Raw genomic sequence first — 15507 nt, forward strand, 5'->3', positions numbered from 1 at the left:
ATACTCAGGGCTTTGGAAGTGCAGCAGGGAGTAGGTGTGTCTAAATACAGTACCAGTCAAAAGTTTGGTCACCTACTCATTCCAGGATTTTTCTTTATTTTGACTATTTTCTACATTGTAGAACAATAGTGAAGACATCAAAACTATGAAATAACTCCTATGGAATCATGTAGTAACCAAAAAAAGTTGATTATTTGAGATTCTTCAAAGTAGCCACCCTTTGCCTTGATGACCACTTTGCACACTCTTGGCATTCTCCCAACCAGCTTCATGAGGTATTCACCTGGAATCCATTTCAATTCACAGGTGTACCTTGTTAAAAGTTAATTTGTGGAAATGTTTTCCTTCTTAATGCGTTTGAGCCAATCAGTTGTGTTGTGACATGGTGGGGGGGGGGGGGTAGCACTATTTGTTGAAAAACCAAGTCCCTATTATTTCAAGAACAGCTCAAATAAGCAAAGAGAAACATCAGTCCATCATTGCTTTAAGACATGACCGTAAGTCAATCTGGAATAAATAAATAAAAGTTTATTCAAGTGCAGTTGCAAAAACCATCAAGCGATATGAAACTGTCTCTCATGAGGACTGCAACAGGAAAGGAAGACCCAGAGTTACCTCTGCTACAGAGGATATGTTCATTAACGTTACCAGCCCATTTTAAACGCTTCAGAGTTCAAGTTAGACACATCTCAACATCAACTGTTCAGAGGAGACTGCGTGAATCAAGCCTTCATGGTTGTATTGCTGCAAAGAAACCACTACTAAAGGACACCAATAATAATAAGAGACTTGCTTGGGCCAAGAAACACGAGCAAAAGACATTAGACCAGTGGAAATCTGTCATTTGTTCTGATTAGTCCAAATTTGAGCTTTTTGGTTCCAATCACGTCTTTCTGAGACGCAGAGTAGGTGAAGGATGATCTCTGCATGTGTGGTTCCTACCGTGAAGCATGGAAGCATTGTGATGGTGTGCGGGTGCTTTGCTAGTGACCTTATCAGTGATTTATGTAGAATTCAAGGCACACTTAACCAGCATGGCTACCACAGAATTCTTCAGCGATACGCCATCCCATCTGGTTTGCGCTTAGTGGGACTATCATTTGTTTTTCAACAGGACAATGACCCAACACACATATAGGCTGTGTAATGGCTATTTGACCAAGAAGGAGACTGATGGATTGCTGCATTGAGATTGTTTGGGATGAGTTGGACCGCAGAGTAAAGGAAAAGCAGCCAACAAGTGCTCAGCATATGTGGGAACTCCTTCAAGACTGTTGGAAAAGCATTCCAGGTGAAGCTGGTTGAGAGAATCCCAAGAGTGTGCAAAGCTGTCATCAAGTCAAAAGGTGGCTACTTTGAAGAATCTCAAATATAAAATACATTTGGATTTGTTTCACACTTTTTTTGGTTACTACATGGTTCCACATGTTATTTCATCATTTTGTCGTCTTCACTATTATTCTACAATGTAGAAAATAAAGAAAAACACTTGAATGAGTAGGTGTGTCCAAACTTTTGACTGGTACTGTGTATAGAAACAGTTGAAAAGATGAGTATCTTATTTCTAAATCTGTCAACTTTATTTCTTAACTCCTAATATTGAGCAATTTACACTCATTGGAGCTAATTACACTCATTGGAGTATCTGACAACGGCTTTGAAAAAGCATCCGCGAGTGCCAGTCACTCATTCTTTCAACCCAGCCTCTAGAGTGGTGGTGGGGCTGACAACCCTACGGTGTCTACAATGATCTTTCTCTGTCTTGCTGTTCAAGTTCCCGTTCCAATGTCTTTTCTTTCCAGTGAAGAGGCCACAAAGTTAAACATTTTGTCGATACTTAAAACCTGCATGTATAATGCTTTATAACTTGTTATAGAACTGCATCATCATGCATTACACCTGCAGGCTTTAGGCCAAAGTGTTTTTAACATTTTTGCGGAACAAAAAAAGAAACGTAGGAACCCCCCAGAAGGACCTCTCCCTCTGTGCCTATTAAACTACAAGTGATGAGTGGCATTAATACTGTACAACTGGCTTCTGTATTCTATTCCCTTCAGAACAGTGACGGTTACAAATGACCAGGATCTGCAGGCATTAGGTTGAGCGGGAGCAGCTAGGTTGAGCGGGAGCAGCTAGGTTGAGCGGGAGCAGCTAGGTTGAGCGGGAGCAGCTAGGTTGAGCGGGAGCAGTCCTACGGCCCATCACCGACTTGTTTCAGTCTCGGGACACATGCAGGAGGTCAGGGAAGATGAAGTTAGTACATGAGTATCTGTTTCCACATAGATAGTGTTCACACAATTGGAATCCCCCCTCCAGAATGTAGGTGCTAAATGCTGTTTTCTAATGCATAATTCTAATGCATATTCTAATCCATAATAACTATTAGTCCATACAAGATATGCTCTTTTACTATTGGTTGGCTACATTTGAGCAAGTTTAAACCTAGTGATGTTAATGTATTGTTTGAGCTTTTTTTCACAAAACATTTCCTTTGTTTCCTTTCCACTTTCCACAACAGTGACTCAGCTCTCTCTGATGTACTGTATTTCTCTCTGAGGAACCTGTATATCCTCTGTGGGTCGGCAGGTAGCCTAGCGGTTAGAGAGGCGAGCCAGCAACCAGAGGGTTGTCAGGTCGAATTCCAGGTCTGACGGGAAGAATCAGGTGGGAAGTGAGCTGGCAATCGGAGGGTTGCTAGTATCAAGTCCTAGATGCCATTACCTACCATTGTGCCCCTAGACAAGGCACTTAACCCCCCCACAACAACAGCTCCCGGGTCCTATCCAAAAAATGTATGAATGTATGTGTGTCTTTTAGAGGGTTGGGATGAAGTCAAATTTCGGTTGGACCTTGTGTGCATTGACCAATAAAGTGATGTTAATGAAAAGGCACATTCATCTCTTCCAGTGTAGGCAACAGTAGGTTCCAGTAGGTAGTGCCGTAGTTCTTAGAATCACAACTCAGAACATTGTGCAACACGCATGACATGGATTAGTGGGTTTTCTAGATGGGGTCATTCTGTCGCTAGCATATGTTTTATATCTTTTTGTTCTCACTCTTCTCTCTGTTCTCCCCCCCCCCCCCCCCCCCCGGTCTTTAGGAAGGGGAAGTTCCTGCACCACTATGAAAACTACGGAGGTACAGCCAAGGACATCGCTGACTGGATGAAGAAGTGAGCGTTTCCTTCCTGCCTTCCTTTCGCCTCATCACTTTCCCCTCATAAAATAGAGTCCGGAGCGTTTCTCATCACTGGTTAGGAAACTGCTGTGGGAAAAGTTCTGTGGCCTATTCATGTTGCTGTTGGGCTCAGTTGGTAAGCGTGTGGTGTTAGCAAGGCCACATGCATATACTATGTATACCGGTACACTTGGTGTACTGTAACCCGCTTTAGATAAACATGGCATTTTACTCCTGCATGAAGAGTGCATCAACACACCCTTTAATGTCCCCATTCACTCTACTCCCCGTTGGCTCTCACACTCATTGGACTGTTTACCATGCTTTAGTCTATTGAAAGGGCACGGAACAGATTTCACAGCTATTTCAGGAAACACAGACCGAAAGGAAACATTGTTATATGGGAACAGGAACAATGCCTCTAAGGTCAAAGAACACAGACAGTTTGAGTCTCGAGTGGCTCTGGCAGATGCTTCAAACCATGACCGCGTTCCTCTCTGTGGAGTGTTCTAACCACTTTAGAGACAGTCCCACGGTGTAGACCCATAACAAGTACACGCACTCACACACAACACTCTTTCTCTCTCAATCTCAAACACACACGCCCACACCCACCAGCTAGGGGACCAGCTAGGAGACCAGCTAGGGGACCAGCTAGGAGACCAGCTAGGGGACCAGCTAGGGGACCAGCTAGGGGACCAGCTAGGGGACCAGCTAGGAGACCAGCTAGGAGACCAGCTAGGAGACCAGCTAGGAGACCAGCTAGGAGACCAGCTAGGGGACCAGCTAGGGGACCAGCTAGGGGACCAGCTAGGGGACCAGCTAGGGGACCAGCTAGGAGACCAGCTAGGAGACCAGCTAGGAGACCAGCTAGGAGACCAGCTAGGAGACCAGCTAGGAGACCAGCTAGGAGACCAGCTAGGAGACCAGCTAGGAGACCAGCTAGGAGACCAGCTAGGAGACCAGCTAGGAGACCAGCTAGGAGACCAGCTAGGAGACCAGCTAGGAGACCAGTAGTACTAATAGTTAATGATTAGGGATGTAACGATTCACCGATATGCATCGGTCCCTATTCAAACGTTATGTCAGCATTGGTCCGCGGACCCCAAACCGATCCAAATGTAGCATGCATTGGTCAGAGAATTTATTCAAACTTTATGAATTGCTGATTAACTTTTTGGGTTGTAGCTTTCTTTGCACTTCTCAAAAATACCTCCTTTTTTGTGACAACTGATGCGTCCCCTCATTCGGTGTGGAACTAAGCATGTGTCTGTGTTGACAGTCATTGTGCATGCCAAACAACCCCAGGGAATATCAGTAGCCTAGTCACACTGCGCAGTGTGCCTAGCGTCGTGCGCTGATCTTGCACATCTGTGCGGAACCTTGAGCATTCAAATGCTAAATTGCCTTTCTGGATATTAGGCTTTACTAGTTGAGTGACAACTTTATGTAATTTGCTAAGCTATTGCTATCTACAATATGTGCTGTTGAAAATGGTGTTTTACCAAAATAAAAGTAAGCTACTGGGGACAAGTCATCTTGCTAACAGGCTACCTGCTGAACTTACAATAGATTTTAATTTGATTGTTCCGGTTCACCATCAGCTATAGTTTTGCTTAAAAAAGGTCAAAGCAGGAAGAGAAAAGCTCACTAAAAACGTCAAAACTATCTGTTTTGAGATGGGGTGAAATCCAAAGTTGTGCTGTATATTCATTGGCAATGTCATAGCTTAATATTTATTGTGTACAAATTATCAATGTATACATTGGCTATGTCTTGTACACACTACATTACTAGCTCAAACACTTAGTCTTCAAAAATGATTGACTAGTGGGTGATGGTCATTTCAGTGCCAAGGTGGTGGGGGGGGGGCAGAAAACATGGCTACATTGCCCCCCCCCCCCAACCAGATAGTGGTAGTGGGGTGGTACTGTAGATGCCTCCCTTATAGCTCAGCTCAGGTGCTTACATAGCACACACACCATAGACATACACTCATTTACACACACGTCAGCTCAGCTCATGAGCTCCATCAGCAGCAGATTTGAATTTAGAATGGAAAATGAATGTGTTTTATGCAACACATGTTAGTGCATTGAACCGAATCGCATCAATTTGTTCTCTAATAGCACTGAATCATTTCAAACTAAAACGTATGGTTCCTGTATCTTATCAAAGCCCATGTATCTAGATACGTATCCAATCGTCTCGAATATCCTTCGTGAATATTATATGCCTCTGTGGACGGCCTCACACAGGGCTTCCCAGTGGTCTAAGGCCCTGCATCTCAGTGCAAGAGGCGTCACTGCAGTCCCTGGATCGAATCCATGCTGCATCACAACCGGCCGTGATTGGGAGTCCCATAGGGCGGCGCACAATTGGCCCAGCATCGTCCGGGTTTGGCCGGGGTAGGCAGTCATTGTAAATAGGAATTTGTTCTTAACTCACTTGCCTAGTTAAATGATTAAAAAAATAAATAAAAAACACAGCCACCACGAGATGGGCTGAACCTGAAAAATACTGCAGCATTTGTCTTTTAGATTCCTCTATTGTGGAATTCTGCAAGAGACACCACAGACACAAGGGGTTTAGAGGTATTCATCACGATCTAGCTAAGTAAGGAGGAAGTGCACCTGATGTTGCCTAGGAACGACCTGGACATGAATAAGTACTGTATAGCCTATCTATGCTTATATGGCCATCAGAATTTGTTCTTAACTGACTTGCCTAGTTATAATCAAAAGTACTCCGGAGCACACTGTCTGGAAGCTGTAGATTTATGACCGCGTCCCATTTGCACATAGTGACATTTAAAACAGATACCCATCCCCCTAGACAGTGTGTTATGAACCCTCGTACATTTCTCCTTGACTAGTGGCCAGTATGGATAAAAGACTGGAAGATGTCTGTATTTGGTCTTGGCAGTGGGAGGGAGGGCTCTGTCATACGGGTGTGACCAGTACAGGCCAGATGTAGCTGACGTGAGGTGGAGTATGATCTATAGCTAGGTCTGCCTCATAACAGACCTGCTTTAACTCACTTCTGGGCTTCTTACATCTCTCACCCCTCTTTCCCTTCTGTCTTTCTCCCTCTCATTTTCACCCCCCACCGCCACCACCTCGCTCTCTCCATCCAGTCCCCAGCCCCCCCAGCCGAAGGCCCCAGAGGTCCAATGGTCAGAGACTGACTCCCCTGTCTTCCACCTGACTGACGACTCCTTAGATGGGTTCCTGGAGGAACACCCATCTGCCCTGGTCATGTTTTATGCCCCATGTAAGTAACAAACACACACAGCGAGTAGCATATCTCTCTCACACACACACACACAGCGAGTAGCATATCTCTCACACACACACACTCAGTGGAACAGGCTATGATGACATCATGAGGCTACATATGGAACAGATTGCTGTTACAAAAAAAAATGTAAAAGTGTCACAGACAACATGTTTATTTTTTTCCATTTGTGATCTCGATCAGGACAGAAGCAGGGAAACGTCAGGGGGATGTTTTGACAGAGTTGAAAAACGGTGCTGTTGTCAAAACGCACTATTACTTCAAATGCATGTGCATATTGAAACACATTTTGAAATGCAACATTACATGCATTGTTACACTCTGAATCTGCATGAAGACACCTCCCTGTGGACCCACCCTGGGACCCATTTGTAGTAAATAACGGGCCCAGGCTCACTGGGGGTAAAAGTCCCATTTTATATGTCTCCTTGTTATAACACAGGAAGGCCACTAGACCGACCCACCCTCGCCCCTTGGTGCCCTGCCTCTCACAATGGGCAGCCTGGCTGTCACTCTTCACGGGGCACTGCTGTGGACACTCACTGAGACGCCCAAGCCAAGAGCAGCCAGCTGATACAAGCATATCAGGCATTTCAGCAGCTTGTGTACACACACACACATACACAAACCCTCCCTGGCACTGCCAAGAACACGTGGAGACACACACCAACACACACTGCAGTTTCTTAATGGTCCACCTGTCATGGTGAGAGTAATGGTCTCATGGTCAAGAGCATCAACACTGCTGGCTCAGTTGTCTGTGCTGCTCCCTCCCTCCACACTGGCTGGTTCAGTTGTCTGTGCTGCTCCCTCCCCTTCCTCTCTCCACACTGTGGCTGGTTCAGTTCTGTGCTGCTCCCTCCCCTTCCTCACTCCACACTGTGGCTGGTTCAGTTGTCTGTGCTGCTCCCTCCCCTTCCTCTCTCCACACTGTGGCTGGTTCAGTTGTCTGTGCTGCTCCCTCCCTCCACACTGTGGCTGGTTCAGTTGTCTGTGCTGCTTCCCTCCCCTTCCTCTCTCCACACTGTGGCTGGTTTAGTTGTCTGTGCTGCTCCCTCCCCTTCCTCTCTCCACACTGTGGCTGGTTCAGTTGTCTGTGCTGCTCTCTCCCCTTCCTCTCTCCACACTGTGGCTGGTTCAGTTGTCTGTGCTGCTCCCTCCCTCCACACTGTGGCTGGTTCAGTTGTCTGTGCTGCTCCCTCCCCTTCCTCTCTCCACACTGTGGCTGGTTCAGTTGTCTGTGCTGCTCCCTCCACTCCCTCCTTCCACACTGTGGCTGGTTCAGTTGTCTGTGCTGCTCCCTCCCCTTCCTCTCTCCACACTGTGGAAGGTTCAGTTGTCTGTGCTGCTCCCTCTCTCCACACTGTGGAAGGTTCAGTTGTCTGTGCTGCTCCCTCCACTCCCTCCCTCCACACTGTGGCTGGTTCAGTTGTCTGTGCTGCTCCCTCCCCTTCCTCTCTCCACACTGTGGAAGGTTCAGTTGTCTGTGCTGCTCCCTCTCTCCACACTGTGGAAGATTCAGTTGTCTGTGCTGCTCCCTCTCTCCACACTGTGGAAGGTTCAGTTGTCTGTGCTGCTCCCTCTCTCCACACTGTGGAAGGTTCAGTTGTCTGAGCTGCTCCCTCCCTCCACACTGGCTGGTTCAGTTGTTTGTGCTGCTCCCTCCACACTGGCTGGTTCAGTTGTCTGTGCTGCCCTCTCCCCTTCCTCTCTCCACACTGTGGAAGGTTCAGTTGTCTGAGCTGCTCCCTCCCCTTCCTCTCTCCACACTGTGGCTGGTTCAGTTGTCTGTGCTCCCTCCCTCCCCTTCCTCTCTCCACACTGTGGCTGGTTCAGTTGTCTGTGCTCCCTCCCTCCCCTTCCTCTCTCCACACTGTGGCTGGTTCAGTTGTCTGTGCTGCTCCCTCCCCTTCCTCTCTCCACACTGTGGCTGGTTCAGTTGTCTGTGCTGCTCCCTCTCTCCACACTGTGGCTGGTTCAGTTGTCTGTGCTGCTCCCTCTCTCCACACTGTGGCTGGTTCAGTTGTCTGTGCTGCTCCCTCCCTCCACACTGGAAGGTTCAGTTGTCTGCTGCTCCCTCCCCTTCCTCTCTCCACACTGTGGCTGGTTCAGTTGTCTGTGCTCCCTCCCTCCCTCCACACTGTGGCTGGTTCAGTTGTCTGTGCTGCTCCCTCCCCTTCCTCTCTCCACACTGTGGAAGGTTCAGTTGTCTGTGCTGCTCCCTCCCTCCACACTGAGGCTGGTTCAGTTGTCTGTGCTGCTTCCTCTCTCCACACTGTGGCTGGTTCAGTTGTCTGTGCTGCTCCCTCCCCTTCCTCTCTCCACACTGTGGCTGGTTCAGTTGTCTGTGCTGCTCCCTCCCTCCACACTGTGGCTGGTTCAGTTGTCTGTGCTCCCTCCCTCCCTCCACACTGTGGCTGGTTCAGTTGTCTGTGCTGCTCCCTCCCCTTCCTCTCTCCACACTGTGGAAGGTTCAGTTGTCTGTGCTGCTCCCTCCCTCCACACTGTGGCTGGTTCAGTTGTCTGTGCTGCTTCCTCTCTCCACACTGTGGCTGGTTCAGTTGTCTGTGCTGCTCCCTCCCCTTCCTCTCTCCACACTGTGGCTGGTTCAGTTGTCTGTGCTGCTCCCTCCCTCCACACTGTGGCTGGTTCAGTTGTCTGTGCTGCTCCCTCCCCTTCCTCTCTCCACACTGTGGAAGGTTCAGTTGTCTGTGCTGCTCCCTCTCTCCACACTGTGGAAGGTTCAGTTGTCTGTGCTGCTCCCTCTCTCCACACTGTGGCTGGTTCAGTTGTCTGTGCTGCTCCCTCCCCTTCCTCTCTCCACACTGTGGAAGGTTCAGTTGTCTGTGCTGCTCCCTCCCTCCACACTGTGGCTGGTTCAGTTGTCTGTGCTGCTTCCTCTCTCCACACTGTGGCTGGTTCAGTTGTCTGTGCTGCTCCCTCCCCTTCCTCTCTCCACACTGTGGCTGGTTCAGTTGTCTGTGCTGCTCCCTCCCTCCACACTGTGGCTGGTTCAGTTGTCTGTGCTCCCTCCCTCCCCTTCCTCTCTCCACACTGTGGCTGGTTCAGTTGTCTGTGCTGCTCCCTCCCCTTCCTCTCTCCACACTGTGGCTGGTTCAGTTGTCTGTGCTCCCTCCCTCCCCTTCCTCTCTCCACACTGTGGCTGGTTCAGTTGTCTGTGCTGCTCTCTCCCCTTCCTCTCTCCACACTGTGGCTGGTTCAGTTGTCTGTGCTGCTCCCTCTCTCCACACTGTGGCTGGTTCAGTTGTCTGTGCTGCTCCCTCTCTCCACACTGTGGCTGGTTCAGTTGTCTGTGCTGCTCCCTCCCTCCACACTGGAAGGTTCAGTTGTCTGTGCTGCTCCCTCCCCTTCCTCTCTCTACACTGTGGCTGGTTCAGTTGTCTGTGCTCCCTCCCTCCCTCCACACTGTGGCTGGTTCAGTTGTCTGTGCTGCTCCCTCCCCTTCCTCTCTCCACACTGTGGAAGGTTCAGTTGTCTGTGCTGCTCAATCTCTCCACACTGTGGAAGGTTCAGTTGTCTGTGCTGCTCCCTCTCTCCACACTGTGGAAGGTTCAGTTGTCTGTGCTGCTCCCTCTCTCCACACTATGGAAGGTTCAGTTGTCTGTGCTGCTCTCTCTCTCCACACTGTGGAAGGTTCAGTTGTCTGTGCTGCTACCTCTCTCCACACTGTGGAAGGTTCAGTTGTCTGTGCTGCTCCCTCCCCTTCCTCTCTCCACACTGTGGCTGGTTCAGTTGTCTGTGCTGCTCCCTCCCCTTCCTCTCTCCACACTGTGGCTGGTTCAGTTGTCTGTGCTGCTCCCTCCCCTTCCTCTCTCCACACTGTGGCTGGTTCAGTTGTCTGTGCTGCTCCCTCTCTCCACACTGTGGCTGGTTCAGTTGTCTGTGCTGCTCCCTCTCTCCACACTGTGGCTGGTTCAGTTGTCTGTGCTGCTCCCTCTCTCCACACTGTGGCTGGTTCAGTTGTCTGTGCTGCTCCCTCTCTCCACACTGTGGCTGGTTCAGTTGTCTGTGCTGCTCCCTCTCTCCACACTGTGGCTGGTTCAGTTGTCTGTGCTGCTCCCTCTCTCCACACTGTGGCTGGTTCAGTTGTCTGTGCTGCTCCCTCCCTCCACACTGGAAGGTTCAGTTGTCTGTGCTGCTCCCTCCCCTTCCTCTCTCTACACTGTGGCTGGTTCAGTTGTCTGTGCTCCCTCCCTCCCTCCACACTGTGGCTGGTTCAGTTGTCTGTGCTGCTCCCTCCCCTTCCTCTCTCCACACTGTGTAAGGTTCAGTTGTCTGTGCTGCTCCCTCTCTCCACACTGTGGAAGGTTCAGTTGTCTGTGCTGCTCCCTCTCTCCACACTGTGGAAGGTTCAGTTGTCTGTGCTGCTCCCTCTCTCCACACTGTGGAAGGTTCAGTTGTCTGTGCTGCTCCCTCTCTCCACACTGTGGAAGGTTCAGTTGTCTGTGCTGCTCCCTCTCTCCACACTGTGGCTGGTTCAGTTGTCTGTGCTGCTCCCTCTCTCCACACTGTGGAATGTTCAGTTGTCTGTGCTGCTCCCTCTCTCCACACTATGGAAGGTTCAGTTGTCTGTGCTTCTCCCTCTCTCCACACTATGGAAGGTTCAGTTGTCTGTGCTGCTCCCTCTCTCCACACTATGGAAGGTTCAGTTGTCTGTGCTTCTCCCTCTCTCCACACTATGGAAGATTCAGTTGTCTGTGCTGCTCCCTCTCTCCACACTGTGGAAGGTTCAGTTGTCTGTGCTGCTCCCTCTCTCCACACTGTGGAAGGTTCAGTTGTCTGTGCTGCTCCCTCTCTCCACACTGTGGAAGGTTCAGTTGTCTGTGCTGCTCCCTCTCTCCACACTATGGAAGGTTCAGTTGTCTGTGCTTCTCCCTCTCTCCACACTATGGAAGGTTCAGTTGTCTGTGCTGCTCCCTCTCTCCACACTATGGAAGGTTCAGTTGTCTGTGCTTCTCCCTCTCTCCACACTATGGAAGATTCAGTTGTCTGTGCTGCTCCCTCTCTCCACACTATGGAAGATTCAGTTGTCTGTGCTGCTCCCTCTCTCCACACTGTGGAAGGTTCAGTTGTCTGTGCTGCTCCCTCTCTCCACACTGTGGAAGGTTCAGTTGTCTGTGCTGCTCCCTCTCTCCACACTGTGGAAGGTTCAGTTGTCTGTGCTGCTCCCTCTCTCCACACTGTGGAAGGTTCAGTTGTCTGTGCTGCTCCCTCTCTCCACACTGTGGAAGGTTCAGTTGTCTGTGCTGCTCCCTCTCTCCACACTGTGGAAGGTTCAGTTGTCTGTGCTGCTCCCTCTCTCCACACTGTGGCTGGTTCAGTTGTCTGTGCTGCTCCCTCCCCTTCCTCTCTCCACACTGTGGCTGGTTCAGTTGTCTGTGCTGCTCCCTCCCCTTCCTCTCTCCACACTGTGGCTGGTTCAGTTGTCTGTGCTGCTCCCTCCCCTTCCTCTCTCCACACTGTGGCTGGTTCAGTCGTCTTTGTGCAGCTGTAGATGCAGGATGTATAGAGACCAATTCATGTCTGTGAATGGCTGAGGTAAACAACAGGATCTGGCCTCCCAACAGGCATATTACCCAGCATCCTCTAGTCTATTCAGACTGGTGATGGAGAGGAGATGCGCCCAGCCGCCCATTGAAGCAGCCTTATTTTAATAGCCACGAAGCCCTTGTCTCTCCAACAGAAACACACACACACTCCCCTGCTGTGAATCAGAAACATTATATCTAGCTTAACCCTCCTAAATGAAGGTGATGGCACCAGTAGAGAGGAGATGATGCAGAGAATAGACTAATACTCTTTTATTCCTCTGTCTCCTTCTTTTACACTCCTCTTTTTAAGGTCAGACAGAGATACATCCTGTCTGACAATTCTACAAAAATATTACAATTAAACATGAATACATATTTTGAATGCAGCAGTGTGTTGTATTGATTTTGTGTTTATTACAGCTGTATCTGATTTTAAGGACAGTTCACAGCTGTTTTTGAATATGGCAGTGTGCCAACTAAAGATCTTGCTGTTCCATCCGACCATGCTGTATAGGAAATATACACATACACACACTGCTCTTCAAACAGCATAGGCTACTCTTTACAATATACCAACAACAACACATCTAGTGGGATGCTTGGTAATAATATTGAGTTCAGAGTCTGAAAGTTGTTTAGAAATAAGTTGCATTGCTGCAGAGCTCATACATTTTTTATTCAACACAGCATTTATTCATGACGCAGGAATTTGTTGTCACAGCCCTGTTGGCAAGCAAGTCAAGCTTACACACACACACACTCCGTCCACCCAGCTAGTTCTCACACTGAGTGGTAACACTAGACCTATCGCATCCCCAACCCTGCTATGTCACTGTGGTCTCGCTTAAACTGTCTTCTCCCCTATCACTCTGGAAACAGGGTGTGCAGCGCAATACTAGGACGGTGGTCTTAATTTCTTGTACACTCAGTGTACATTTCTATATTGTAGAACTGCCAGTGTTGAGTTGAAAAACGTTGGCGGGAACCGATTCCCTGCTGTTTATTTTAATGTTACTTGGATGAGGCCCTACTGATAATGTAATGTTGTGAATGGCTTGATTCATTAAATTAACGCACTTGTTTGGTTCTATTAAGGCCATTTACTTATGTGATTATGGGTAAGTATGGTGAGAATCCCTAACACTACCGTTAGCACATCTTAACTCTGCTTGTCATTTCTGTTCGTTAAGTCATCGTCGCTCAGCTAGTCAGGTCTGTTTGTGTTTTCACCTGCAGGGTGTGGCCATTGTAAGAAGATGAAGCCAGAGTATGATGAAGCTGCTGAATACCTCAATAAAGACAAAAATGTAAGTACAATGATGGTGTATATACAGGGTGCTTTTGATGTGTGAGTGTGTTTGCATGCATCAGAGAGCTCGTGTTGTTTCTGTGTGTTTAAATGTATGTTCATGCTTATGTTGAAGCCTTGCAACTCCACTCTGTAAAAATACCCCAGCTGTGAGAGAGTACATATCTGAACATCAGAACAGAACTTTAACCCCACTTGGCCTTGTACTTGGCTGGTGCTGTCAGAGTCTGACAAGCTGGACTCTCTGGTTGCCAGAGCTCCTTATGTGTTTCTGATTAGCAGGGTGTGTCTGTCCTCCGCTATGGTAATGCTGCACTCCTTCAGCCCTGAGCCAGAGCCAGGGGCAGGCCAATAAATATCACCAGAGATCGCCTCATGATTGGAGCAATTATCTCATCCTTCCCTGTGCTGTCCCCGTGCAGCAGCCTGCCTGGAGATCTGCAGCTTGGACCCACTCTGTCCTCCCTTCCTCCTCTTCTCCTCGGCTCCCTGCCCAGACCCAGTGCTTGGAGGTCAATGGGAAGAGCTCCCACATTACCTAATGCGGATGTGCTGCCTGGAGGCTGTACTACTTACACCCTGAGCACAGGAGACCACTGAAGTCATCTATTTTTCTCCTTCTACTTTATATAGAAGTACATAGAGTGAAAGTGTGTTTATTCGTCCTGTATTGAAATACCTTGTTATAGAGGGGTCAACTGTTTTTAGTTACCTCTATTGTGGAGGCTAATCTTACAAATAATCTTGTTATTTGAATCTCTCCCGACAGTTATTTAGGAGCTGCTGTTTTGTTTGGTGCACTGTGAACTTTAGGAACACACTCTTTACACGCCATTTCTCCCGGTGGGCGGTGCTATACGTCAGTGTGCGTGGGTTTCAAAGTGCAAGTACTCTCCGATGCGCCTCCACGTTCAACTGAAAACCCTCTTCCTGGGACCTAATTCATAAATTAAGCTGTGGTGGATTTATACTTTCTAGTTTATAGCTGCACTTTTATATTAGTAGATCATTTAGCTTTATTTGAACTAACGGTAGCTACTGTAGCTACCAATTGGCTGGAACAGTTTTCCCAAACGTGAACGATGTGTAACGTCAAGTTTTGCCTGCTAGCAAACCAACAACGTCCATGCCGTTATCAAGCCACTCTACTAAACTCATCTCAGTGAAATGTATGAGGCTGATTTGAATGTCATTGTACTGTGATTGGTTAGTCAACATGCACTAACACCGGTCTACTGTCAGTCACTGAGATGAATCATTTACATTGCTGGCTTCATTAAAAACTGTTCATCTGATGGGTTTTGGATGTTCTTGGGCTTATTTATTTGTTGGAGGGTCTATACATGAGGCTGACTTTACCATACTATCCTGGAGGTATACTTACACACCCAGCATCATTACTTTTCGAATGTTAATATCTCTCAACATTACACCATGTGAAATTCGAATATAATATATTTTCATTAGCTTCTTTCTGTTCTGCGGCTGCATGAAATGGCAAACATAACGTGGATTCAGAGATCTACATTTGTTTACTTCATGTTTTTGGCTGCCTGATGAAATGGTATCATCTGTTACTTACGTAGGTTTAGCCAACCAGTAGTCTACAGCTTAGCGGTGTGTTCAATAGATTCCACGATCCGGACAGGAGCGAGTGCTCAGCTCCTTCTCCACACTGAACCCGTGTGCTCAATGAAATGTACTCCCACTGTGACTTTGACATCAGTACCACCCACCGGGCGAAATGCTTCCCCTAAACTCGGTGTACGTGCTTACGTTTTTCTAGTGGTTTTGCTTTATTCTCACTGGGCTGAGTTGAGCCGTAAGGGCGGTGATCCAGTCAGAACTAGCTCATCTATGATGTAATGACGGTATTGTATCCTGACCTGCCTCTTGTTGCTCCAGAGCCCTGGTGTTCTGGCGGCTGTGGATACCACCATCCACAAGGCAGTGGGAGAGCGCTTCAAGATCTCCGGCTTCCCCACCGTCAAGTACTTTGAGAAGGGAGAGGAGAGGTTTACGCTACCCCACCTCAGGAGCAAGGACAAGATCATAGAGTTTCTACAGAAGTGAGTCATGATCTTTAACTTTGTTCTGCTTTTCTATAATTCAGGGTCTACCTGCCAGCACAGGATTAGGGTCCAATGCTGATCAATGGGCTTCAACTCAGGC

General features: G+C 48.2%; 1 protein-coding gene across 1 annotated transcript in view; it reads left to right on the forward strand.

Annotated features, from left to right (window-relative positions):
* pdia5 (protein disulfide isomerase family A, member 5) overlaps positions 1–15507 on the forward strand; it is a 64900-nt gene that overhangs the window by 33765 nt on the left and 15628 nt on the right. The window contains exons 10-13 of the mRNA XM_031805703.1: positions 3101–3172; positions 6314–6450; positions 13263–13333; positions 15241–15404. Coding sequence (XP_031661563.1) covers positions 3101–3172; positions 6314–6450; positions 13263–13333; positions 15241–15404 — 444 coding nt within the window. The remainder of the gene's footprint in view (positions 1–3100; positions 3173–6313; positions 6451–13262; positions 13334–15240; positions 15405–15507) is intronic.

Source organism: Oncorhynchus kisutch, linkage group LG26 (genome assembly GCF_002021735.2).
Source record: "Oncorhynchus kisutch isolate 150728-3 linkage group LG26, Okis_V2, whole genome shotgun sequence".
NCBI lineage: Eukaryota > Metazoa > Chordata > Actinopteri > Salmoniformes > Salmonidae > Oncorhynchus > Oncorhynchus kisutch.